The sequence below is a fragment of the Ursus maritimus genome, unplaced genomic scaffold (genome assembly GCF_017311325.1).
Source record: "Ursus maritimus isolate PB19 unplaced genomic scaffold, ASM1731132v1 scaffold_7, whole genome shotgun sequence".
In the NCBI taxonomy this organism is placed as follows: domain Eukaryota; kingdom Metazoa; phylum Chordata; class Mammalia; order Carnivora; family Ursidae; genus Ursus; species Ursus maritimus.
This window is the reverse complement of record NW_024426885.1, coordinates 40,193,190-40,219,357: the sequence shown is the minus strand read 5'-3', so window position 1 is coordinate 40,219,357 and position 26,168 is coordinate 40,193,190. Positions and strand designations below refer to the sequence as shown.

At 49.5% G+C, this 26,168-nt stretch overlaps 1 protein-coding gene across 5 annotated transcripts in view; it reads right to left on the bottom strand.

The window, feature by feature from the left end:
- ARHGAP22 (Rho GTPase activating protein 22) overlaps positions 1-26,168 on the bottom strand; it is a 169,333-nt gene that overhangs the window by 108,736 nt on the left and 34,429 nt on the right. For all 5 annotated transcript variants that reach the window (XM_040623830.1, XM_040623827.1, XM_040623828.1 and 2 more), the window contains one exon: positions 4,663-4,862. In XM_040623830.1, the coding sequence (XP_040479764.1) occupies positions 4,663-4,862 (200 nt within the window). The remainder of the gene's footprint in view (positions 1-4,662; positions 4,863-26,168) is intronic.

Below are 26,168 nucleotides of genomic sequence, written 5' to 3'. Positions count from 1 at the left end.
TCTCTCAGCCCTCCCGGAGAACCAACTCCAGGTTTATGCCACAGAGAGCGAGGGCGGTTAGGCTTGACATGAGGTTGGTCAGGAGATCTGTGACCTAGCTGCTTTTTAAGCTGATCTTCCACCAGTTCTCCTGGTTTTGGCTCCTGTTTTGCCCTCATTTCCAGAGATCACCGGTCTTGCCAAGTCCTGGATCTTTGGTGGGAAGTGAGGGGTGCCGCTTTGCAAACCAGACAGATTTTCGCGCTCTCCTTGTGCTGGCTTGGAATTGAGCTCTCTGGGGTCTGCTGAGTCAGCTACCTCTTGCCCATCTGTTTTCTAGCATCCAGAATGCTGTGGTGGCATCTGTCTCCTGTCCCTTCCACCCGGGTGTGTTCACACCTTCAAAAGCATCTGTCAGTGTTCTTTACTGGAGTTGCGGTTTTGTTTTTTTTTTAAAGATTTTATTTATTCATTTGAGAGAGATACAGAGAGAGAGCGAGACGGAGAATGAGCAGGTGGGGGGGGGAGGGAGAAGCAGACTCCCCTTGGGACTCCATCCCAGGACCCTGGGATCATGACCTGAGCTGAAGGCAGATGCTTAACCGACTGGGCTACCCAGGTACCCCTGGAGTTGTGGGGTTTTTAAATCTGTTATCTTTAACTAGAAGTTTGCATTTAACTTTTGATTTCTTTATTAATTTAGGAGGTATTATGAAGTGTGTGTTTTTCAAAATTTATTTGAGAGAGAGAGAGAGAAAGCACACCAGTGGTGCGGGGCGGGGGGAGAGGGAGAGAGAATCTCAAGCAGACTCCCCGACGAGCCCAGAGCCCAGAGTGGGGCTCCCTCTCAGGACCCTGAGATCATGACCTGAGCCAAAATCAGGAGTTGGATGCTTAACCAACGGAGCCACCCAGGCGCCCATGAAGGATATGCTTTATTTCCACATGTATAGAACTCCTCTCTCGCGCGTGCACACACCCTCATTCACTATCGTTTTGTTCTTAATTTTTAAGTCTTTCTTTTGCACTATAGACAATGAATGTCTCTATAATTTCACTTTTTGAAAAAAATGGAAAACAATGGTATTGTCTTTCTTTGTTTATATAGCCTTCAAAGCTATGTCACTAAGAGCATAAACGTTCGCAGCTGCTCTATTTTCTCAGTATGTTATTTGTATTATTATGAAATATTTCTCTTTGTTCTCCTTTGTTCTTATCACCTTGAATTCTATTATTTTTGATTTTGAGGTTGCTAAATCTGCTCTCTTTTTGCTTGTGTTTGCCGGCTTATCTTTTCTCCACGGTTTTTGGTTTTTAACCTTTCTGTTTTTTGTTCTTTTTTAAAGCCAATCTTCCACTGTCTTTTAAGATTCAGGTGAATATGACCGAGTCCCATTTGTTATGGTGACTGCAATGGTTGTCCGTATTCCTTGCCTCTCATTTGCCTATTTTTTTCTATTCTATTCACCTTTCCCTCTTGTTTTTTTTTCCTTCCCCCCACTTTCTGCCCACTTGTTGAAATGATCGCATTTGATTTGTCACCTTTTTTTCCATCCCATGTTTTGAAAGTTACACTTTCCATTTCTATTCTGTTCTATTTCTATTCAAAGCCAGGAGACCCAGAAGCGAAGGGCCTGGATGTCGGATCACTAGACTAAAAGTGAGTCCTCGATCTGCAGAAACGCACCACGCTGCTCAACAAAGAATGTAGTGGGAGGTTTCATGGCTCAAGACACATTTCCAGCCAAAGCGAAAACCAGTAAGACGCAAAAACCTGGAATCTTGTCTTAGGGAAGCCATAAGGGCTGTCTGCTGACAGGCGCTGGGAAAAGCAGTAGGGACAGGGGCACACTTCCAGGTTCTGTTCTAAAGCACCTTTGCTTAGTCTTCCCATCTCACCTTGTACGGCCACTTTGCCTCCATCTCGAATTTTCCCTGCTCTACGCTCTTAGGTTCTCTGCTGGCCTTCCCGCTAGTGAGAAGGGGAGAGGGGGAGTGATAGGGCTTTGAGAGAGAATAAGAATATGGGCCGAGAGTCATCCGCATCATGGGTTATGGGCTCTGGGCAGCATCAAGGATAGCCGGACGTCCCTGCTCTCCACAATTACGTCTGCTAGACAGATGACAGGCTGTCTGTGAGGAGGGTGCTTACTGCCTGGGCTCTCTGTCACTGGAAACAGTGAGCAGGGCACATTTTTCCAGGAACCAGATATTGAGAATTAGTCCATTACATGCAGTTCATGCAATTAAGTGGAAATGTGTGGGCTATTTTGCCAGCAGGCATGCAGGTTTGAGATCATACTGTAGAAGCTAAATGGGCCCAATTTCACCAACAGTCTCCTTGAGATTGGGAACCTGTGCAACAGGGCTGCCATTGGGCTTTGTGGGGAGGGGGATTATGGGAAAGGAATCATGTCCCAAGAGGATTTGGGAGTGTCAGCCAGGCCCAGAGAGGCCAAACCAGGGCCCTGTTGGGAGACACTGGCTCCTTTTAGAGATCCCATGGCTCCCTGGCAGTGAATGCCCTGGGTTAGTTTGCATTGGGCCCCAGGCTCCTCCCGTGCCCAGGCTGTTGACTGGGGATGTAGATGCCACCAATTTGTTAGCTATCTCCATCAGAAGCCACTGAAGTCTAGAAAAGATGGCGGGGGAGGGAGGGGAGTGTCCAGTTTATGAAATCCAGGAGACAGAGATTCCTCATGGAGCTGGGCTTGCCCGGCCTCAACACACAATTCTCCCAGGAGATAGTGCTATGGGCTGGGCCAGGAGGGGATGAGAGTAGGGGCCACAAACAGGATCCCAAGAAGGTGGGGACCCTGGCAATTTTCCCAGTCATTAGAGTGACATATGACTAACAGGTCAGCCAGGAAAGCTAAGAGATCATTGAAGGGCCAAGGATGGTCTTCAACACAAGAAGTAAAGGCCAGAAGGAAAATGGTGGTGGGTAAGCCAGACGTGTGGTGCCCAATCTGGGGAGTGGGCTCAGCGGTAGGGCCAGGGAGGAGCGGAGCGAGGCAAAGGGACCTGGAAGCAAAAGGGCTGAGGAAGCATGAGGGTATCCACCCATGTGCTAGGACTGGCAATCAGATATGTATATGTGCTATAATCTGACCCTTAGCACATTTCTGTGATGTAGGTAATAAGGTCTCCATTTAGCAGTGATAAAATCAAAAGTAAAACGAGAGCAAGTGACTTGTCCCAAGTCACAAAGCTAGTGTGCCAGACCTAATTCAGACCAAATGCAGATCTGCCTGACTCCAAAGTTTCTGTTTCTCCCACTGACCTCTCTGGGAGTTGTTTCCCTTCCTTATGAAACTGGGGAGGCTGGACAACATCAGGGTTTCCTAAGCTTTAGTTCAGATCCAGCTTCATGATTTCTGTCCCACCCACTTCTCCTCTGTACTGGCATTCATAGAAAAGCTTTCCTTAAACAGTCTCACACTTGTTATTTATTTATTTCTTACCGTGGTAAAATCTACATAACATATAACTTCCCGTTTTAACCATTGTTAGGTGCATAGCTCAGGGGCACTAAGTACCTCCACATTGCTATGCAATGCTTTTTGATTTTTTTAAAGATTTATTTATTTATTTGAGAGAGAGAGAGCAAGCATGTGGAGGGGCAGAGGGAGCAAGAGAATCCTGAAGCAGACTCCTCGCTGACACAGGGCTCGATCCCATGGCCCTGAGATCATGACCTGAGCTGAAATCAAGAGCCAGACGCTTACCTGACTGAACTACCCAGGCATCCCGATGTTTTTTGGTTTTAACTTAGATATATTTTAAAAGGGAAAACGTGATATCACTGTCATGGATGGAGACCAGTATCACCTTCCACAAGCAAAGATAACCGTTAGAATAATACGGCAAAGAACATTGTGCATTATTGCCACTGAAGGCTTGGAAGTGAGGCCTGCTCCTTCCCACCCCATCTCCATTTTTTAAGGGAGGATCCCAAATGCTGGAGACAGCTAAACCCATCCTAGCACCCGAATGATGCTTCCCCTTGATATACTCAGAAAAATTGGAAGAGGGGTGGGAAGGTCATTTATCTTCCTACTGTGAGGCCCACAAGATGTCAGGTCCCTCCTCCCACCTTGCCCCTCACTGTGCACACTCTCTGCCCCCAGGCCCCAGCTCCACACTGTGAGAGCCGCTGTGATGTGCACAGGCTCCCACCCACCTGACCCCAGACCAAGTGGATCTTCCAGAACTGGCGGAACATGGAAGCAGCCACTGAGAGGCAAAGGCATTGGACACGGGGGCTCCACAGTGAGCCAGATTTCAGTTTGAGGTTAGATTTGTCTTGGGTACCCATGTCCCTGGACAGTGGCAGTAACAGGAATGTTACCAAGAGGCTGAAAAGAACCCAGGGAAGTCCTGTTTTCCTAAGTTGTGCAGAGATGCTCTCTACCAACATTACACGGAGCCATGCTCATGACTCGAGCTGTGGATTTGGTTCGTTAAAACAAGCTCGGGTGCCCGGAACGGGAGGGGCTGAGAATAAAAATCACTTCGGAAATCCTGGTGAATGCCACCATGAGTGAATTCAATGGCTTGGGGGCTTGAGGAGCTGAGGTGCAGACAAGAGGATCTCTCTGCCTTCTCCCCTCTCCTGGGCATAGTTAACCCTCCCTTGGACCCTGCCATGACGCCCCGGGACACAAGATGCGTGCTTCTCACCTGGGGTTTGGTCTCATCCTTGTCCTTGTAGTAGAAGAGCTGATCCCCACGCAGCACGAACCAGCGCTGCTGCCAGTTCTTCATGATGCTCCTCTGCTTCTTCAGCCAGCCCTCCTTCAGCACGGGGCCCAGCCTGCGGGGGCAGGGCAGCCGCCCCGGGCTGCGGCTCTGTTCCCCCATCACCAGGCTTTTGGAGCGGGCTGGAAGCCAAAAACACACACAGTGAGTGAGAAGGGTGCATGCCTGTTGCCAGTCCTTGCGCCCTTCTGGCATCCCCGCTACCCTGTGACCAGGGCATGGGAACCTAGGCCAGCAGGACATGATCCTGCTTGGCATACTCCCCCTCGGTTCAAAGGGACAAGGGCTGGAACACCTCAGCAGCAGCAGCAGCAGCCCAGGGTTACCCACCTGGGCTGGGGGGATAGCCTGCCTGCCTAATTCGTTTCTGCAATGTCTTTAGGCCCCTAGGTTCTTCGTTTCCCCAGCTTTGTTCACCCATCCATGCATCCGTGCATGCATGCACACATCCATCCACCCACCCACTAGTGCATGCAGCTGTCCACGAACACATCCACCCATCCATCCACCATCCACCATCCACCCATCCATCCATCCATGCATCCATGCATCCATCCACCCATCCATCCACCATCCACCATCCACCCACCCATCCATCCATGCATCCATGCATCCATCCACCCATCCACCCATCCATCCACCATCCACCATCCACCCACACATCCATCCATGCATCCATCCATCCATCCACCCATCCATCCATCCATCCATGCATCCATGCATCCATCCACCCATCCATCCACCATCCACCATCCACCCACCCATCCATCCATGCATCCATCCATCCATCATCTTTCCATTTGTTCGATGGTTCAACCGTGTATTCATTCAGCAGCTGTTTATTGAGTACCTGTATATGTCAGCACTGTTCTAGGTGCTAGGGATGAAGCAGAGAAATAAGGAACAGATGAAAATCTGGGTCCTCCCGGAGCTCACATTCTACCAGGGTTTCTGCCACTCAGGCCCCGAGGAGCTGGCCCCATCGGACCCCCTCCCTGGTTTCTGCATGACACCCCTTCTCTGGAGGCATCAGACTTGAACATCACTGCCCAGAACCCCCCAAGCTACCTTGTTGCTCCCCTGGAATCATCTTGGCAGAGTGGGCCTAGACAGCGGGGCCTCTGATTCGGCTGTTGGTTGTTAACTTGTTAGTGGTTTCCTGGCCCGGCAGCGGCGCCGTCTCTCTGACCTCAGCATCTCTGAGGCCACGAGCCCTTCTGCCCGGCAGACTTCCTCTGCTCCTAACTTGATACCACTGACTGGCACCCCGCTGGGACTGGTACTGCCCTTCATAGTAGGTCGCCTACTGACCCGCCTCTATCCTGCCACGTCCCCCTCTCCCCTCTGTCTTAGGAGAAGCTCCTCTCCCCTCTCTGGCCAGTATTAGGTGTACCGCGGCAGTGGTTGCCAGGAGGGGCCATCCTGGGCTTACGAAGGACAGTTCTTCTAAATGTAACCCCACTTGTAATTCTTAGACCACAGATCCTAACTTCTGACTGGAACGCATGTTCCCTGTGACCCACCGTTCTGGCGTTGTACCTGTGACTCTGTGTGTGCATATGTGTAAGCTCCTCCCATCACCCTAGTGACCACAGGTCCCGAAGCCGGGCCTACCCCCTGCCCATGCTGCCCCACGGACCTGGACCTTTCTTCCATCCCCTGCTCACTCGACTCCTGGCTTTGAATCTTTGGTGAGCTCCTACGCATCCTTCGAGACCCAGCTCAGGTACTTCTTCCACAGAACCTTCCTTCTGGATCTCCTCCAGATAGTCATCCCCTCCCCTACCAGGACAGGTGACCCATGGCTGGCAATCATCTGGGGCTGCCTTTCTGCCCCAGCAGACCGAGGTGCGTGGAGGGGAGGACATGATGTCTTACCTAGTTCCGCATGTGTGGCCCTCAGCACGTGCTGCTCGGGGAATGGATGTAAGTCATGCTTGTCCTGTACTGAGGCCCACCCTACTTCGTAGGTATGTCTGTGTCTTATCACGGCATTAAATGTGACATGACACTCGGCGGCTCTCCGAGGAGATCGTACCGTTTGGTGGTCCTCAGCTTTGTCTCAAGTGACATATGGCTTGGAATACGATCCTGAATCGACCACTTTTACAGGACAGAAAAATAAGGAGGCTGTCCTGTGGGCCCTGCTCTAGAAGATGTCAGCTCACTGACAGCAGGGGGCTTAAGGGGAGACACCATTCTCTCTGCCACCTAGCAGCTGTGACAGCTCAGACTACGTCAGTCCGTGACTTCTCCACCTGGATTTCCCATGGCCATCCCTTGGCTGCGGTGAGGCCAGTGCTGAACGCTCCAGCCTTGTCTTGGCTGTGCTTGGCCCAGAGAGCAAGCAGGCTGTTTCCAGGCTCACCCCAATGCACAGAAGGGGGACTGTCAATCCCTGAGGGCAGAGCGTCTTTCCCAGAGACGAAAGGGAAGGCAAATGAGAGGCGTCAGGGGGCGCCATTGGCTCCTCTTTCCAGGAAAGCGGCCCAGCCCTGAAGCCCTGCGCCAAGCGCTGCTCTTGAACTCACCGGCTGCCCCCTACCTTTGCTCCCCGCCCATCTGCGGTTCCAGTCCCCACACGTACTGACGTGTACTAGATTAAAGTCTACTTCCCTCCTTTATTTCTGTGGCTGTTCTATCCCTGTGAGTTACCTAAAGATTCCCATATCACTGGGTATTTGGAGTCCTTCCAATGTTAGTGATTTAATTAAAGAGACAATGGGGTCCAGCTGAAGAAATACAGGATTGTGGCCAGCTCTGTGAATTGTCTGCGCCTCAGCCTGCTGATGGGCAAGCTGGGTGCGTGGGGGATGGTGACACCTGACCCTGGACAGCGAGCCGGAGGAGGAGAGATGGCCACGTCTGGCAGGGGGCTTGGCATGAACGTGGTGCCCCGTAACTGGTTACCACGGCAGTGAGGATCCTGCCAATGGAAATGGTGCAGGAGATGTGTCCACGCAGAACTGTTTTCTGGAGATGGGTTCCCAGGGCAGACTCACGGGATGGAAGGCATGGACTTTTTTTACGGATTTTGGCTGGTTAGGTGCCATTACACCCTTCCTTTTAAAAATAGCATGTGGCTGTATTATAACACACAAAGCCTGGTTGTACCACTTGCTTCATAACTTGAATATTTTGAATATCATAATTGAATATCATAATTTGAATATCATATCATAATTTGAATATTCCTACTCCATAACTTAGTAGTATAAAATGACAGTTACTGTTTCAGCTTACCCTGTTATTGGGTTACTTATCAGGGGGACATCTTTGCATCGGCTCCTACTCCCTGTAGAAAGCTTCTGCCTGCTCCCTTTGTCCACATAACAGATTGCCCCTGGTGGAAAGAGCTGGCTGGGGGTGAGGGGGGGCAGCTGGGGTCCTCGTAGGTCTCCTGGTCACCTGGACCCTCTCCCCCTCTTGAACGAGCCTTGGTTAATTCTCTAGAAGTGTCCCTGCAGCCCTAGAAAAGCTGCCCTTCCATTCCCAGGGGCCCAGAGCCCAAGTCCCAGGGTCTGTGGCACGTTCCGCCTCTGCTCTGAGCCTCAGCTGTTCTGCAGGAAGAAGCGCTGGGGCCGAGCTGCTGGCACAGCTGGGCTTGTGCCCAACAGAACCCACCAGCATCGGGAAGGACCCCTCTGCTCCCAGGGCGGTACCTGCCCCTCCAGCTCTCCTTCCATCTCAAGCTGTGCCGGGGCGGGAGGGGGGCTGGATTCAGCAGACACTGACTGATCCCGTTCCAGGGCCCAGGGCTGTGTGGGGCCCTAGGGGCTTGGGCACTAGAGTTACCACAACCCCAGTATTCTGGTGGAGTCTGACAGAAGACTGAGGTGGGAGAGGGGACAGATGTGTCCCCTGGTTACTGAGTTTTCTTCTCTGGGTCTCAGTTTCTTCATCTCTAAAATTCCTTTAATGGGTTGAGAATCAGTGGTAAAATGAAGTAAGTCAGCAGTGCCTAGGGTTTTGTTTTTTAATTACTTGAGATTTCTAACATGAGCCTTGACCGAAGCTGGGCCCCTGTGGGTGAAGACTCTCTGGAGGCGGTGGGTCGGTTCAGGCCTCCTCTGTCTATTTGAATATTCTCCTCTTCCTCTTCTTGGGGAATCTGTAAGGGCTGTGTAGGACCTTCTCCCCTTCTAAATACCCTCTGGGGTCTTTAGTGAGGAATCTGGCTTTATGGAATGTTCTAGTGCTTTATCTCTGGTTCTATTGTCTTCTGCTACAATAGGGCCTGAAATGGTCTCATGTGACAAGATCACAGCACTGGTGGGACCCAGAATACACCTGCCCTTCCTTCCACACCCCCATAGCATTGTGAGCAGGGCCAGCACATAGTAGGAGCTCAATAAAAATTCAGAGACTCATCAGTGCACCCAACACTGAAGAATGCTGGGGAGCCCTGGGCCGCACACTGGCCACGTCTGCAGAGACGCTCTCTGTCCTGGCATGTCTGCCCAGGAACGCTGAGCTCTCAGAGCACAGAACGCTGGATGCTGAACCTGGCGGACAGCAGGTGCCCAGCAAGAAATAAACGACTGGCAGTGTGAGTCATCTGCTGTTCCCTCGGTGTGGCAAGATGACATGGCACTGTTTTCTGCCCTGATCCCCAGGCCCTGGGCACCACCCTCCCGATGGCTGCAGGTATGGAGGAGGCAGGCAGGGGGCTGGAGGGCCTGGCTCTGCCCTGCACTGGTCTCTGCCTGCCCTGCCCCAGGCTCCCTCAGAAGAAAGGAAGAACCAGCTCCCGCTGCCTCATTCAGCAGAGAGGCTCTGCTGGCAGACGCTACTTAGGCTGCCAGACCAGCCCAGGCTTTTCCCCCAGCTGATCAATCACAGGGATACTACTTCTTATAAGGCCGATGGAGTGTCTTGAAAGGAAAATAATCATTGTTATGATTTATTAATAACCGCTGTTCCTGTCCTCAGCATTTTCTTGAGTCAACTCATTCAGTTCTTTAAATACTTAGGCAAAGCTTTCAACTCAAGCAGCATTCTGAGGCTCTAGAACTGATTGAGTTTCTCAAGAGGGCCCAGGACCGGGCCCAGGGCAAGCTCATGACAGGGGAGGAGGAGGGGGCCCTCTGCCCCCCCCGCCCCCCGGTCAGGGCTCCTCTGCTCAAATCACAACCATTCACTCGTTCATTCACTCATTCATTCATGCCTTCCAAGTCTACGGAACTCCTCCAGACACAGCGCAGTACCCTGAGTTTTTGGTGTTTCCCGGGAGCCCCCATACACACTTGCAAACACACACTCATGCATGCACACATACACACACACTTCCACACTCACACACATACACACTCTTACGCATACACACACACTGGCAAACATACACACACTCAGGCACACAGAGCTCCCCAGGAGGGAGCAGGGTCCCCTACGTCTTCATAGTCTTTATTCTCGGGGAGACGTCAGAACTCCAAGTGGAGAAAATGGAAGCCAAGTGCCCCAAGGTTCATCCGTTATTAGAGAAGGGCAAAGCGGGCTCAGCATCAAGGTGTCACTAGGACAAAATGAGAGGCGGGGCCGGCCCACCAGGCCCTGATGCACGCCCGGGCCTGCCAAGGAAGTGGGGAGCTTTCACTTCTCAGAGCTGGACAAATGAAAGATGTGAACAGGTAATGTACAGAAGAGGAAATACAAATGGCCAGTCGAGATGTGCAGAGATGCTGAATTCCAGGAATAATCAATGAAGTGCAAAGTAGAGCCAGAAGATAATACAGCACGGTGTCCCTTTAGGCGGTAAATGTTTGAAGTCTGGTAATGTGATGTGTTGGATGGGTTGTGAGTAATTGTAAGCCACGACGCAGACGGCAACTGGGCTGCATTTATTAAAGTTAAAAACACGCACAGTCTACCACCCAGCAATTCTGCCTCTCCCCCGTGTCCTCCAAGAAAGAACCATGAGTGCACAGGCAGTCACCCACAGGGATGCCCTTGGAGCTCTCTGTATGATCCCTAAAAATGGGGAAAACCCAAATGGCCAACAACCAGAAAATGGCTGAATAGACTGCGCTGTGTTCACGTTGTAAGACGCTTTGCAGAAGTTAAGCGGAACGAGGAGAATGTATGTGAGCTAACATGTTTAGCTCCCCCTTTTTATCAAGCACCTCAGAAGAGGTGTCTTCAGTCCCTTTTCTCTAATTCCTCTCCTGGTCCCTTTTCTTTTTAGTAAATTATATACAACACAGAATTTACCACTTCAGCCATTCTGAAGTGTAGAGTTCAGGGGCATTCAGTCTGTACACACTGCTGTGCAACCATCACCACCACCCAGCTCCAGAAGGTCCTCATCATCCCAACTGCTCCCTGTTCTTCTTGGACCCCACCCAGTCAGGTTTCCCCTACTCTGCCCCACTCAGACTGCTCTTCTCAAGACTGCAGTGACCTTCACGTGGCTCAATTCAAGGGTCAAGTCAGTCTTCCCATTCCTTGACTCCTGGCGATACTGGATCCAGTTGGTAACTCCTTTCTCCAGGACCATTTCCACCCTAGGGCTCCAAGACCACGCTCCCTGCCCCTCTCCTCCTTCACTGGCCACCACTCTGTCTCATCTTCCCGCCTCTTAGTCTAAAGCCCAGGGCTTGCCTTTGGGCTCCATTCCTATCCACACTCACTATCTCAGGGATCTGCTCCTGTCTCATGGGTTTAAACACCATCCGTGTGCGCAAGGCGCCTGTGCAGAGACCCACCTGTCCGTCATGCTGTCTACAGGACACTGCCAATGTCACATGCCAGAAGTGGAACTCCCAGGCTTTCCGGCCCTGACCCTACTTCTCCCATGGTCTCTGCCATCAGTCAGCCTGCCATCATCTCTCATCTGAATTCCTGCTGGAAGCTCTTCTGCAGGCTGTCACCCTGCTCTCCCCTCTGCAGCCTCTCACGGGCAGCCAGAGAGCGTTTTTAAAGATGGGAGTTAGAGCATGTCCCTCCCTATGAAAGCCCTGTGGGACTCCCCGTCTTGCTCAGAGTGAAAGTCAGAGCCAGCAGTACAGCCTACAGGGGTCCTCTGGCCCTGGCCATGCGACCTCTCCAGCTTTCCCTTGCTTTCCCAGTTCTAGCTGCACTGGCCTCTGCTGTCCCTCAGACCGGCCAGCCATGCACCAGCCACCCGGCCCCGCACCTGAGCCGCCCCCCACCGCTCCATCCTTGCAGGGCTTCTCTCAGCCCCTTCATTCTGAACTCAATGCCACTTTCTCACTGAGGAAAGTCCAATTACCCCTTAAAAAGGCACTCCCAAGCCTCCCAGCTCCCCTTTCCTGCTTTACTTTAACATTTACTTAAATTCTGTTGATGGAAGAAAGCAAGTTACAGCACAACACACAAAATGTAAAATTTCCCTTTTTATAGAGGGAAGAAAAACCACGACCCCCAAACAAAAGACATCACATTGTATTTGTGGTGGGTGCGTGTATTTGCACAGAAAACACGTCACAGCTCTAACGGTGACTGTGGAGGGAAGACGGAGCTGTGGGGGCGTGCGTTTCACATGCGGAAGGAACGCATGCGTTAGATTACTGAAAGGAAATGAAAATAAAAACTGCAAAATGAAAGAGCTCTTTTGGAATGGAATGGGATCCCCCTAGGAGATCTAAAATAACAAGTAAAATATCACTAGTTTGATAAACGTCTACGAGTATTTATCCGTGGCAAGCATCACGCTAAGCTGTGGACCTCAACACAGACGAGAAGAGCTTCCAGGCCCAACTGACAATGCTTCCTGGAAGCGGACCCAGACCCATCTGTGGCCCTTCCAGGGGATCAGGTCAGGGGGCCCCTCTCTGTGAGCCCCTCTGGTGGAGCCTGGGTCCACTCCAGACTATCTGCTACCCCTCCACATACGGAGGGGCTCAGTGAGCGTGTGTGGGTCACTCACTACCCTGTGGTGCAACTACTGGGGCCTCCTGCTGGTGCTGAAGTTTACAAATGACTGAGAACACATCGAAGACATCTTAGATTGTGGATCATGTTGAAGCTTTGCCCAAATTCCCTTGGATCTCTTTCCCTGTTTTTATGTGCCCACCCCCACCCCCACTGGTATGCTACTGCTTTACTTCCAGCAGCTTACCCTGGGGTGGGTTTCAGGGCTGCAAGCCTGTTTTGGAAGACTGCCCTGGGGCTCATGGAGACCATTTTGCTCAGACTCTAGGAGAACCGGAAGTGCCTGGGAATTTACATGCTCCCAGCCACCAGCCCTTGGCCCGAGACTCCTGGGTGTGGGAGCCTGAAAACTCCTGCAGCTTGGTTTCTAGTTGGAAACCACTCAGAGGGGTAAAGAGGTGTAATTCACACTTCAAAGTTCCAGAAGGCTCAGGCTGACACCTCCCTGGATTGGGCTTCTACCAAGCTTGGCTCTCTTCCCTGTCCTGCTCCCCCACCCTCTCACTGGTGTCTCCTGGGGGCACCTCTTTGATAAATGACTTCATGACAATCCTCATCTCAGGGTCTACTTAGGACAACCCACCTACCATACCCGACTGCCTTCCAGGCCTTCTGGATAGGCCTGTGGCAGCAGCATGGGCCTCGGGCGGCTGCTGGAGCATCTGGCCCAAGCAGCGCTCACTGGGGTTGGGCGCCCTGCAGCCGGCCAGGGGATGATTTTCCATCTGCAGCTCTGTAAGTGCAACCCCAGGAGCATGGAGGAGTGGCCGCCCAGGAGCTAAAACATAATTGATTTATACAAGTCAATGGGATTTTAAAGCCAGGCTGGAAAACTAGCAAGATGGCTCTCAGAGTGGAATTGATTTAAAGGGTAAGTATTGAGGCTGAAAGATTGATTGAGCAGAGAGGTGAGGTAATGGAAGGGGCAATCTGGAGGGCCGGACAAGACAGTTTCATAACATTAATGCAATCTGCAGCCGAGGGCGAGGGGGCCTCGTCAGGTGCCCATGCTGTCCTGGGAATACAGATGGCTCGAGCCTCGGTGATTTATTACACTAGGGCTCCTGAGTGTCCCTACTTTTTTTTTTCCCTACTTGTTACCTAGCATTCTTTCTGGACTCCATTTAGTCATCTATTCTCTGTTAGGTCCCTCATCTAAAGGGCCTAGACAAGCAGCCAGGCCTTCCTAATGAATCTCACTTTAGGGCCTGGAGGACGAAAGACAGCAAGGGGCACAACCTACCCCCACAAGAGAGAAGTACTAATTCTACCATAGTGCTGAGCTTGTCTAGGAAGTTGGAATTTTCATAATGATTAATGATTTTAAAAAATCAATATAAAAGATCACATTCTTGGGGCGCCTGGGTGGCACAGCGGTTGAGCGTCTGCCTTCGGCTCAGGGCGTGATCCTGGCGTTATGGGATCGAGCCCCACATCAGGCTCCTCTGCTATGAGCCTGCTTCTTCCTCTCCCACTCCTCCTGCTTGTGTTCCCTCTCTCGCTGGCTGTCTCTATCTCTGTCGAATAAATAAATAAAATCTTTTAAAAAAAAAGATCACATTCTTAAAAGTTATTTTTGTTGGCTCTTCCTGGGACTGCCTCGCAACTCCGCCGGTGGTGGTCTTTGGCAAGAGGGAGCTGAAGGCAGAGAGACACCCGAAAGGCTTGATCTGCACTTCCCTGTAGCAGGCCCCCTCAGAGTCTGCTGGGTCTGGCATTCATCGATCCATTCATGCGGGCCTCCTGGGCATCCACCCTGTGCAGGCCACTGGGGGCATGGAGATGGAAGGCATGCGCCTGCCCTAGCCCAGGTAAACGGGGAGCAGAGACACCCAAACGCAAGGTCTGATGGTCATCATGGCACATGTAAGGGAAATGGGAACATGAAGGCAGCAGTCAGGCTGGGAGGCCAATGGGGAGGCTGAAGCTGGATGAAAGAATGGAGTGAACATTGGAGGGGATCAGGTTATACCCCCCGAAATATGCCACTTGCTGATGGCAATATGGCCATATGGCACATTGATTATTTTGAGTCGCAGGCAATTGAGAAATAGCAAACACTGAAGAAGCTTTCTTTCTTCCCTCTTTCTGCCTAAAAGAAGGGTATAGGTTCCTCTCCTACTCCTGTACAAGGAAGAGGAGAATGAGACTCTGAGTACAGTCTGAATAACAAACCTTACTAAACAACCTTATCTACCATACACTTCCTAATCACCATCCACAATGTACTGCCCCTGGTGTTTAACTGCCCTGCCTTCTGTCAGTTTAGTTAGCAGGTCCCAGATTCAGAACTTAAGAGGGTAGAGGAAACGTTTTTCATCCTCTACACTATGGTGGTGGGGGAAGAAAGGGTGTGGCCAGCAGGGGGCACAGGAAGCCATGCAGGATGAGAGAGCGTGTGCTCAGACCTGGGAATTCTGGCTCCCTGGCTCTTAACACTGACTCTCACAGGACCCACATCTCCACCCTCGAACAGACAATTCCCTAACCCTTCCTGCTCAAGACTAATGAAGAAACTCTTCCTCTGAGAAAGACAAGCCTGATGGACCTCCATCCATTTCTGTCTACAAGCTGGACCTCCAACCACCATTGTAGTGATCTTGCCCTTGCTGGGTCTCCTTTGGAGAGGCTGTGCCTTAGCCATCCCTGACATGGGTATGAAGTGGAGACGAGGAGAAGGCCTCTCTGAGCCAGCGCTCATCTCCAGTGTCACCTCCTACTCACACCACATACCTCACTCTTTCCAAGCCAATGACTGGTCCCCACACGGGTCATTTGATGCCACATTTCTGCATTTCTGGGCTTGCCGGCCTGAGGAGTCCTGACTCACTCTTGAGGCATCAGTGTAGCTGTTTCCTACCACGTGAAGACTCCTCTAGGAGCTTCTTAAAGCAGAGGAGTCACCTTCCATCCATTATGCTGCCGCCATGATTGGCACACATCTCTGTGCTGTATTGATCTGTGAGCTTCTTATGACCAGGGAAGGTGCCCTCCCCGTGCCTGGATCCCCACACTGCAGCACAGAGCCTCTCGACACATGCTTGCTGAGTGAATGAATGAACATGAGATGGGAATCCTCAAGTTCCAAGAAGATGGGAAAGATCAAATCCAAGAGACCTCGTGTGTCTGTAGATGATCTTCTTGGTTTGGAAGAAATCTGCCAACAGGATTTCTCCTACCCTGGGCCTGTTTTCATCCAATTATAAAGTTAAAGGACACGAGATCATTGATTCCAGTCCCGTAACAGGAGAAGTGGCAAGCAAGGAGACAAAGCTCAGAACCGAACCATTGTCTTCCTACTTTTCCTAGTTTGGCGGTTGGTCTGGAGAGGTTGTGTGAGGTCACAGAAGGGGCACAGAATTTGGAGGCCTGAGGCCTGTTGGCCTCTTCGAATCCCATATTTCCATATAAAATGGGAGCAAAATACAAATCCTATCCACCTCTTAGACTTTGGTGAGGACGAAATGAAGGGTATTTTGAAAGTACTCTGGAAAGGAAGAGGCGCTGAGTGATTGGTGGTTAGTAGTGGTTTTAATTACCAATGACTGAGCCCTTTGGAAGCCTCTCCTGTCTCTGCACCTTGTCCCAGAGCAGCTGGCCCCAACCTCGCTACCTCTAGTTCTGTTAAGATCAGCAGGCCGTTCACCAGAAGCCTGGGATCAGTGGAGTCAATGTTTTTCGGTATCGATTATAAATTTCATTTCTGTCTGCCTACAAGCCATTAGCTTAGATCAATACATTCTCTACCCTTGGTTAAGTAATCATTGAGGCTGTTGATGATTTCAGCAGAGTAAGGGCATGTCCCTGGCTGTCTTGGGAGGGGAGTCCAAGGCAGTCTTCTGGCCCAGGCCTACCTAACCCAGTTCGGGCCTGTCTTGCAAACAAATCATTTATTCCCACCTTCAGTCAGTAAGGTCAGGAACAGCTCTCTATTCTCTGGGGTCAGAAGTCCACCCTGGAGCTCCTCTGGGCCAGCATCTGGTAGTGTCCTGTGTCCAGAGTGCTGGTGTTACGAACTTTGGGCGTCTTCTACAGGTGAAGACCTCAGCTTTCCCATCAGCTGGGATCTGGGAGGAGAGGCAGGAGAAAGCAGGCTTGGGTTCACAGTGCATCTCTCTAGAACACACTGTGGGGGCTGGAGCAGTGTCCAGAAGCAGGGGAACTGAGCTGGGAGCAGCTGAGAGCTCTGAGTAGATGTGCTCTGCACCACAGCCCCGCTATCCCCTCACTCTGTACGCAACTGGCAGGTGGGAAACGCCATTGCTCCCAGAGCATTTATTGGACGCTGGCTCTCTCCCTGCCTGCAGCCACTCCCTGCAGACACACTGGCCGCACTGCAGCGAGTATCAGTGTCTAACGCTCCATCCAGCCACGTCACTCCCTTGTTTAAAGCCCTACCTGGATGCGATACGGGTCTCTTTCCCGGGCTACATCACCATTTTCCCCCTGCCTTTCTGCACTGCCGCCATACCCAGGGGCTCACAGCTTGGCCAGCACATGCACCCCTGGTCTTAACATATGAGGCTTTCTCTGCCTGAGAAAGCTTTCCTTTCCTGCTGCCCAGACAGATCCCTACTGCATAAATAAGCAAGCGCACAATAGCATTCGAGAGCCTTTGGGTTTTGAATCCGGGTGGGTACCCTTCCTGGCTGCAAGGTCTTTTAGCTCTCTGGGACTCAGTTTCCTCATCTGAAAAATGGGGCAATGGTGGTCTCTAACTAGGGGTCTTCTGAAGATGAAAGGAGATTTCACACATGGTAGTTGTCACAGGACATAGAAATAGAAACTCCAACAAGGCACGGAGACTCAAGAGATGTGACAATTTAAACGAGGGCCAGACCAAGAAGCACACTTTCAAAGAGGTGAGCGAAAATCAGCTCTGCAGCCCTGGGATGGATGCTGAAATATTGAAGTGGCCATGCATTTTGCAAACGAAAGTGACTCTAGGGCAAGTCATCACCCAAGAGCGGCCAGAGTTGTCACAGGGCCTTACCCAGGCAGGGCCAGAGGCAGGCCTGGCCCCCCAGTATGGTGGTGGGCACAAAGAAAGTTGCTTCATGAGTTGTGCTTGTTCTAAAACATGGTTACATAAGGTCAATAGACATGAGCGATGGTTATTGCTATTATTAAATATTTGGTCAGAGCACAAGGTTAAATCTATGTGTGACGCCTAATGCAAGCAGGGAGAAGAAGGGAGCCGAGTGTGCGGTATTCCAGCTGGCTAATTATGTCGGAAATACGGCAAGTTGAAATAAAAAAGCAGCCAAGGCTGGGATTCCTCAGCACCAGCAGGCGTGGAGGGGGCCGGGCCCGCCTGCACCCACCACACACCTTGGCACCCTTGCCAGCCCTGCCGCACCCACTGGTGAGGGCACATCTCAGGATACCCACTCTCCTCTTCCCATCTAACCTGGGGTCCTTCCTTTTTTTTACTAGCCTGCTGCTCAGCCAGGGGGCCTTTCAGCGGAACAAATCTGAGACACACCAGGACAGAGTGGGTGGCACGACCCCGTCTTCTGTTTTTGTCCCTGCACCTGGCGACAGTGCAGTGGATACCATGGAAACAGGTGCTTCCAAGGGATCAGATAGCCTGGCTTCGCTGGGGCCCGAGTTGCTCGGTGACACCATCCGGCGCCCACCTCTGGACAGGCCTATATTTGGGGAAGGAAGCTTCTTGAGCTTCAGAGTTCCGTGGCTAAGCTGCTTTTGATTTTATTAGTGGTGTGATTTTGAGCATTTTAAATTATCTTGCTTCCATTTTCTCCCTTGACTCATACGGCTGATGCTGAATGCTCAGGAGATATTTTCTGACTTTCCTTCCTTCCTTCCCTAGAGGAGAAAGTGCAAAGGCTCTCTGTGGCCTTTGATGTGTTAGTAATGAGAGAGTCATATCCTACGATTCCGTTTATATGAAATTTAAGAATAGGCAGAACCACTATACCACGATTTCTATCCATGGTGATAGAAATCAGAAGAGTGTCTGGCTGGCTGGCTGTGAGGAGAGTGAGGAGGCATGGGGAAAAAGAGGAAGGAACTGTTTGGGGTTAAAGGAAAGGCTCTGTGTCTTGACCTGGGTGGTGGTCAGAGATATACACTTAAGATCTGCATATGTTACTGTATGTAAATTATGCTTCAATTTCAAAAATGAGGAAAATATTAGAAATGAATCATGAAAATCCTAGAATAAACAGTATTAAAAAAAATCAGGCTGCAATGCACTTTGAGGCCACTGTTGTCCAAAGATCCTCAAGCTGGAAATTTTATTTCCTCTGACCAGGTCCTTGGGGCTTATCCTAGACATTTGGTTCATCTGAGTGCCTCTGCAATTTCGTTTCATTTGTTTCTTTAAAAAGATTTTATATTTATTTGAGAGCGAGAGAGAGCAAGCACGAGTGGCAGGGAGGGGCAGAAGGAGAGGGAGAAGCAGGCTCCCCACTGAGCAGGGAGCCCAACAAGGGGTTCGATCCAGGACTCGGGGATCATGACCTGAGCTGAAGGCAGATGCTTAACTGACTGAGCCACCCAGATGCCCCCTTCATTTCATTTCTGAGCAAACTTCTGGGAGGAGAGATAGGAGAGAGCTCAGTCTTCTGTGCAGGGGGAGAAGACCCCGTTAGTGTAGAGAACGTCTAGGCTTGGGCACTTGAACCCTCGGGAAAGGTGACAGGCCTGAGCAGTGGTGCCAGGGCCTGGCCTGGAATAAGGAGACCACTGGGTCAGTCTCTCGTGGCCTTCCTTCTGCTCCAAAAGCTGCTGTCTATGAGGCCTCTAGTCCCTACCTGGCCTCTGGGCCAGACCCTGGTTCCACTCTCCAGAAACTGTTCTCCTAGACCACCTCCCTGACCCCTCTCCCAGCCCTTGATCCTCTCTCTGAGTCTCAGGCAAAGCCAGATATGTCCCTTAAGTAGGCTACTGTCCCTTGGCCGTCCCACTCTCAGGGCCATGGAGGTGTTCTGCCTTAGGGAGCCATCAGCGGACAAGCCTGGGCAAGGGGCAGCATGGAGTCACCACAGGCATATCCTGGAAGGCCACACTGTTCAGAACCAAGCAATCAGAGGAGGTCTGTGAACTCCAGGGTCGTCCCTTAAGAGCGGTCCTCCAGTTTGAACTGGTATGAGGTTATCTGATCTCTGGGCTATCACCCCTCAACCACGTCTCAAGTAGTCCTACAAGCCTTGGTGTGAAACCTGGCTGTCTCCTGTTCTTCTGTGACTCTCCAGTCCTCAACCCCCAGAGGCAGACACATTGATCCTTTTTAGTTTGGTCCTTTTGATATTTATCTCTACATTTCTAACAGAAATCATTTACTGTCACTCCCCCCCCTTGACCCCCCCCATTTAGTTAATGAACACACCCATCACATCACATATTTATCTTTTTTGTGTGGGGAAGTACACGTCAGTTCTACTCTGCTAGCAAATCTCACTTACACGATACAGTGTCACCGACTATGTCACTGTGTTTTACATCAGATCCTCAGACCTTGTCCGTCTTAGAGCTGAAAGTTCGTGCCCTTTTACTAAACTCTCCCTACTCACCCCTCCACCCCCTCCCATCTCTGGCAACCACTTTTCTACTCTCTGTTTCTATGAGTTTGCCTTTTTTAGTTCCACATATAAGTGATACCATGCAGCAGTATCTGTCCTTCTCTATCTGGCTTCACTTAGCATAAGGCTCTCAAGATCAGTCCACGTGGTCACAAACGGCAGGATTTCTTTCTCATGGCTGAATAGCAGTCCATTGTATCTATCCGTACACCACAACCTCTTTGTCCAATAATTCTCTGATGGACACTCGGGTTGTTTCCATGTCTTGGCTGTTGTGAATAAGGCTGCAATGAACATAGGAGGGCAGAGATCCCTGAGATCCTGTTTTCATTTCCTTTGGCTGTAGGCCCAGAAGTGGGGTTGCCGGACCCCACGGTAGTTCTAGATTTAATTTTTGGAGGAAGCTCCATACTGTGTCCCATAGTGGCTGTACCAATTTACATTCCCAACAACAGGATGCCAGGGTTCCCTCTTCCCCACAGCCTCACTGGAGACAACACATCCTTGTCATCTCTTGGGTTTTTTGCTTGTTTATTTTACGATAGCCTTTCTAACAGGTATGAGGTGGTATCTCTTGTGGTTTTGATCTGCACTTTCCTGACATTAGTTATGCTGAACACCTTTTCGTGTACTTGTTGGCGACTGCATGTCTTAAAAATGTCTATATTTCAGTTCCCCTGCCCATTTTTAAACAGAATTGTTTGGATTTTATTTTATTTTATGCTTTGCTATTAAGTTGTGTGAGTTCTTCATATGTTTTGGATATTGAGCCCTTATCAGATATATGATTTGCAAATAGTTTCTCCCATTTTCATTTTGTTGATGGTTTCTTTTGCTGTGCAGAAGCTGTTATGTTTGATGTGGTCCCGTATTTATTTATTTATTTATTTATTTATTTATTTATTGCCTTTGCTTTTGGTGTCAAATTCAAAAAAAATCATCACCAAAACCAACGTCAAGGAGCTTGCCACCTATGTTTTCTTCTAGGAGTTTTATGGTTTCAGGTCTTACTTAGTCTTTAATCCATTTCAAGTCGACTTTTCTATATGGTATAAGATAATGGTCCAGTTTTATTCTTTTGCATGTGACTGTCCAGTTTTTCCCAACACCATTTATTGAAGAGACTATCCTTTCCCCATCATATATTCTTGGCTCCTCTGTCATAAATCAACTGGCATATATGCTTGGGTTTATTTCTGGGCTCTCTATCCTGTTCCATTGACCTATGTGTTTGTTTTTATGCCAAATCACTTCTCGATTTTTCTTTTTTAAGTATTATTTGTTGACTTCTCACTATGGAAAGTGAGGATTTTATTTCTCTCCCTCCCCTCGCCCCACCACACATAAGCACCCACTCCATCCTCCCAACATAGTTATATTATAATTTTGGTTTGCTCAACACGACACATTTGCATTCTTAATTTGCACTATGTAACTGCTAGTCCCAACGGAGCTATGCAGTATACTATAATAATTTTTCCTTTCGTGCATCACTTTTGCTTTCCCTGGAGTTCATAACGGTCTTGTTTTTTTCCATTTGCTTAGTTTTCTACTACAAATTAATCATTCAACCTTAAATATTCCAACGGTTGTCTAAATTTAATCTCCATGTGTTCAAATGCAGTGGGCATCTTCTTAAAAATATCACCACAACACCAAAAACACCACCACACCAAAAAAGCATATAATCTAATTAAAAATGGGCAGAAGGCATGAATATGTTTTCAGAGAAGACATCCAGATGGCCAACAGACACATGAAAAGATGCTCAACATCGCTGATCGTCAGGCAAATGCAAATCAAAACCACAATGTGCTATCACCTCACACCTGTCAGAATGGATAAAATCAAAAACACAAGAAACAAGTGTTGGTGAGGATGTGGAGAGAAAGGAACCCTCGTGCACTGTTGGTGGGAATGCAAACTGGTGCAGCCACTGGGGAAAACAGTACAGAGTTTCCTCAAAATTTTAAAAATAGTGTTACCGTATGATCCAGTAATTCTACTACTGGGTATTTATCCAAAGAAAGTAAAAATACTAATTTGAAAAGATATGCGCACCCCTATGCTTATTGCAGCCTTATTCACAATGGCCAAGATACACAAGCAACCCAAGTGTCCATCAACAGATGAATGGAAAAGAAGATGTGACATATATACAACGGAATGTTACTCAGCCATAAAAAAGAATGAAGTCTTGCCATTTGCAACAACATGGATGGATCTAGAGGGTATAATGCTAAGTGAAATAAGTCAGTCAGAGAAAAACGAATACCATGATTTCACTCATATGTGGAACTTAAGAAACAAAACAAATGAACAAAGAAAAAAGAGACAAACAAAAAAACCCAGACTCTTAACTAGAGAGAACAAACTGGTAGTTGCCAGAGGGGAGGTGAGAAGAAAGATGAGCGAAATAGGTAATGGGGACTAAGAGAACACTTATGGAAGGGCACTGAGTGATAGATAGGATTGTTGAATCACTACTTGCACACCTGAAACTAATATAATACAGTATGTTAATTTAAAAAATTAAAAGAATTAAAAATTAAATAAAAATAAAAATAAACCACTGCATCTTATAACTCAAAGGATCTACAGCCCCCCTGGGGACATGCAGGGCTACCGTCAGTGGTCTTTGGCTGGTGTGGATCCCTGCATTGGGTCAGGGAGAGAGCTCAGAAGCCTCAGCATGGGACAGACATGAATAGGAATGCTGCCACTTGTTGGCAGGGCCCCCATGATTCTCTTTCCACATCTGTAACATGGGAGCACTGATGCCTCATCACAGTGTAGTTACGAGGATTCATGAAGTAACACAGACTCCTTGAGCGTGGAGGACACGTGATAAATGATGGCTTACTTTCCTGTGGGGAAAATCAAGAACAATGAGGCCACTCTAAGTACTTCATCTCCTGGCGCTTGCTCTCTCTCCATCCCCAAGTACTGACCAGGCTCCGCCCATACATCCAGGCTTCCAAGACACTGACACTCGGGCTAAGAGAGGTAGCTAGAGCTGCTGTAGCGCGGCTCATTCGTTTCATGATTTCCTCTAAAGGAAGGAACCTCCTTAATAACGACATCAATTTATTTTGAAATATTCTAAACAAAGGCAGAAACCCTGAAAGAAAATATGGATAGAACAGCAACATGAAAATTAAAAACTGATGTACATCTGGGGGGAAAAAAACCCTAAAATAAAAGTAAAAGGCAAGCAACAAATTGGGAAAATATTTGCAATATATAAGTCAGTCAAGGGGGGTGCTGACTTTCCTGAGGACCTGGACCAGTCAGAGCAGAGACAGTGCCTCAGCCTCCCAGGCTAATGTTTTCCCTACCGTTCACTCATTCATTCATTCATTCATTCATTCATTCATTCATTCATTCATTCAAAATGTATGTATTGAATTCCTTTAGGTGCCTGGCATTGAAGTATAATGATATTCAAAGCCGGAAATGGTTCCTGCCTCCATGGAACTCAGTCCAGTGGAGTGACAGATATCCATCGGATAATTCCATTTGGGAGTGCACAACTATAATCCAAGGTAAATGCTGTAAAGAAAGGAGGGGCGCCTGGGTGGCACAGCGGTTAAGCGTCTGCCTTCAGCTCAGGGCGTGATCCTGGCGTTACAGGATCGAGTCCCACATCAGGCTCTTCTGCTATGAGCCTGCTTCTTCCTCTCCCACTCCCCCTGCTTGTGTTCCCTCTCTCGCTGGCTGTCTCTCTCTGTCGAATAAATAAATAAAATCTTTAAAAAAAAAAAAAAAAAAAAAAGAAAGGAGAGCTTACACCAGAGGACCTAGCTTAGATTGGTGCGTGTGGATGTCCCTGGCTGGTGACACTTGAACTGAGAGCCGGAGGGTGAGGAGGAGTCAAGGAATGTATGTGTAGGGGGAGGGGGACAGGGAAAGAGAGAGACAGAGAGACAGAGAGAAGGGAGAGACATTCCAGGTAGGGAAAATGGTGAGCTAAGGCCCTGTGGTAGGAGGCCCATGGAACAGTTGAAGAACAGGAAGAAGGCCAGTGTGGCTGGAGCCTAAAGAGTGAGAGGAGGCTGGAGGGGTGCTCACTGGCTAGGTAAGGGGGCGTCTTGTGGACCATGGTAAGGCTTTGCCTTTTAACCCAAAGAGCAATGGGGAAGCCACTGAAGGATTCCACGTTGGGGAAGCCACTAGAGGTGAATGTATGGCTGCATTTACATATGAAGACAGCTCTGGCTTCAGAGTGGAGAATGGATGAGGGTGGGTGGGAGTGAGACAGTCTTATGGCCAAAGTCCAGGTGAGAGACGGTGATGGCTGGGGGTGGGTGATGGCATGAGGATAACTGACACAGGCAGAGTCAAGAGCTCTTTGGAAGATAAAGTGACAGGGCTGTCCCCCATCCCTCATCCTGTGGACTAGGGCAAGGCCAAAGCAATAAGCCTCAATCGAGACCGACAGAACATACCAGTCTCTGAAGACCTAAGTCCTAGTATAGTGGAATTTCAGAAAGGGGAACAATCTCGGCCAGCTGGGGCTGCATCAAGGTCAAGAATTTTGGGACTCAGTTCTGCTATCACTGGAGAGATAGGGAACCAGGTCTGGTTCTAACCAGGTGCACCCAGGGGCTCTGCCAGCAGAGGAGGGAGCGTGGAGGGCATAGGGTGGATGCACAGAATGTGGTAGCGGGCCTCAGGGTATGACATGAGCCTCCACTTCTCCTCCCCTCCTATTCCCAGGAGAGAAGGCACCTGCCTTATGTTTGTATTTTCTATCTTGAAAAATAAATCACAACTTTCACACTGCCACAAAGCACACAGACTTGCAACTTGCTCCTTTGTATATGTAATACATTCAAGGAGCTCTAGTGAATTTATCTTATTTTTCTTTTGGGAAAGTTGGCAAGAGTAGGGGTCAACTGTCTCTTCTAGTCCCACTCTGGGAATATGGAAATGGGAATCAGTGGAGGAAAAGCTTTCTGAGGCAAAGCGATAGGAAAGGGTCTCTGGAAGGGACCTCAGGAACCAGGTGGGAAGCAAGGAACCACATCTGGCTCCAAATAGCCCGGACTGGCTTCGACAGACCACGATTAGCTAGGCTGAGTCTGAACTGGTCTCAGCAAGCAATGGCCAGCTAAAATCACTTATCGTATTAATGGCCAGTGAATGCTGTTTTGAGCCAATCTGGACCACCGTCCCGAAATCAGTCTGAATTGTGTGATGCACTTAAACCAAGCACAATATTTGATTTCACCGGCCTATTCTGAGCCACTTCTAGCTAGTTTGGGTGCCTATTTTCTGAATTATCGTCTTCTTGTGTGTGTGTGTGTGTGTGTGTGTGTGTGTGTGTGTGTGTGTCTGTGTGTCTGTGTGTGTCTGTGTCCATGTGTGTATGTCTGTTTAAGTTGACACCTGTCTCTTTTGCCTCTAACTTCTTGGAAATTGAGAACGGTCAGGGCGTGACAATGAACAAACTTAGGTCTATATGCAGGTAAGTGACAACAGGGTTTTCCTTGGGAGGTTCTGGATCTGGACATCTCCCCCTCCTTCGGAAGGAGACCTGAGGACAGCTTTCAGGGTGCTGGCAGCCTTAGCATGCTCACTCAGGGCTGGCCTGGATGAGAGCCTGCCGGGAAGTTAACAGCCAACATGACTCGGAGGAAGGGTCCCTGGGAAGCCCCGATCTGCAGAGCAGCCTTTTGGCCAGATCCCAGAGGCTTCTGAGCTGGCTGAGGCTGATTTTGTGACCTATCTCAGAAAGCAACCCCAGTCTTTTTCATGCAACCCAGCATATCCACATAGTGGTGTAGCCTGGACATACATCTGGAATATGGATAGTCTGGAGCAGTCTGGACAAGGCAGTGTCTGGATACCAAGGGCTGTGATTAGCATCCTCTGACTTGCTGTGTTGGTAACACGCATCCTGCCCTGCCCCTACAAGGTTCAATGGGGGGTGAATTTTGGTGTGAGCTCTTCTTTCCACCACTTCTACCATAACCGTTACTTAAAGGC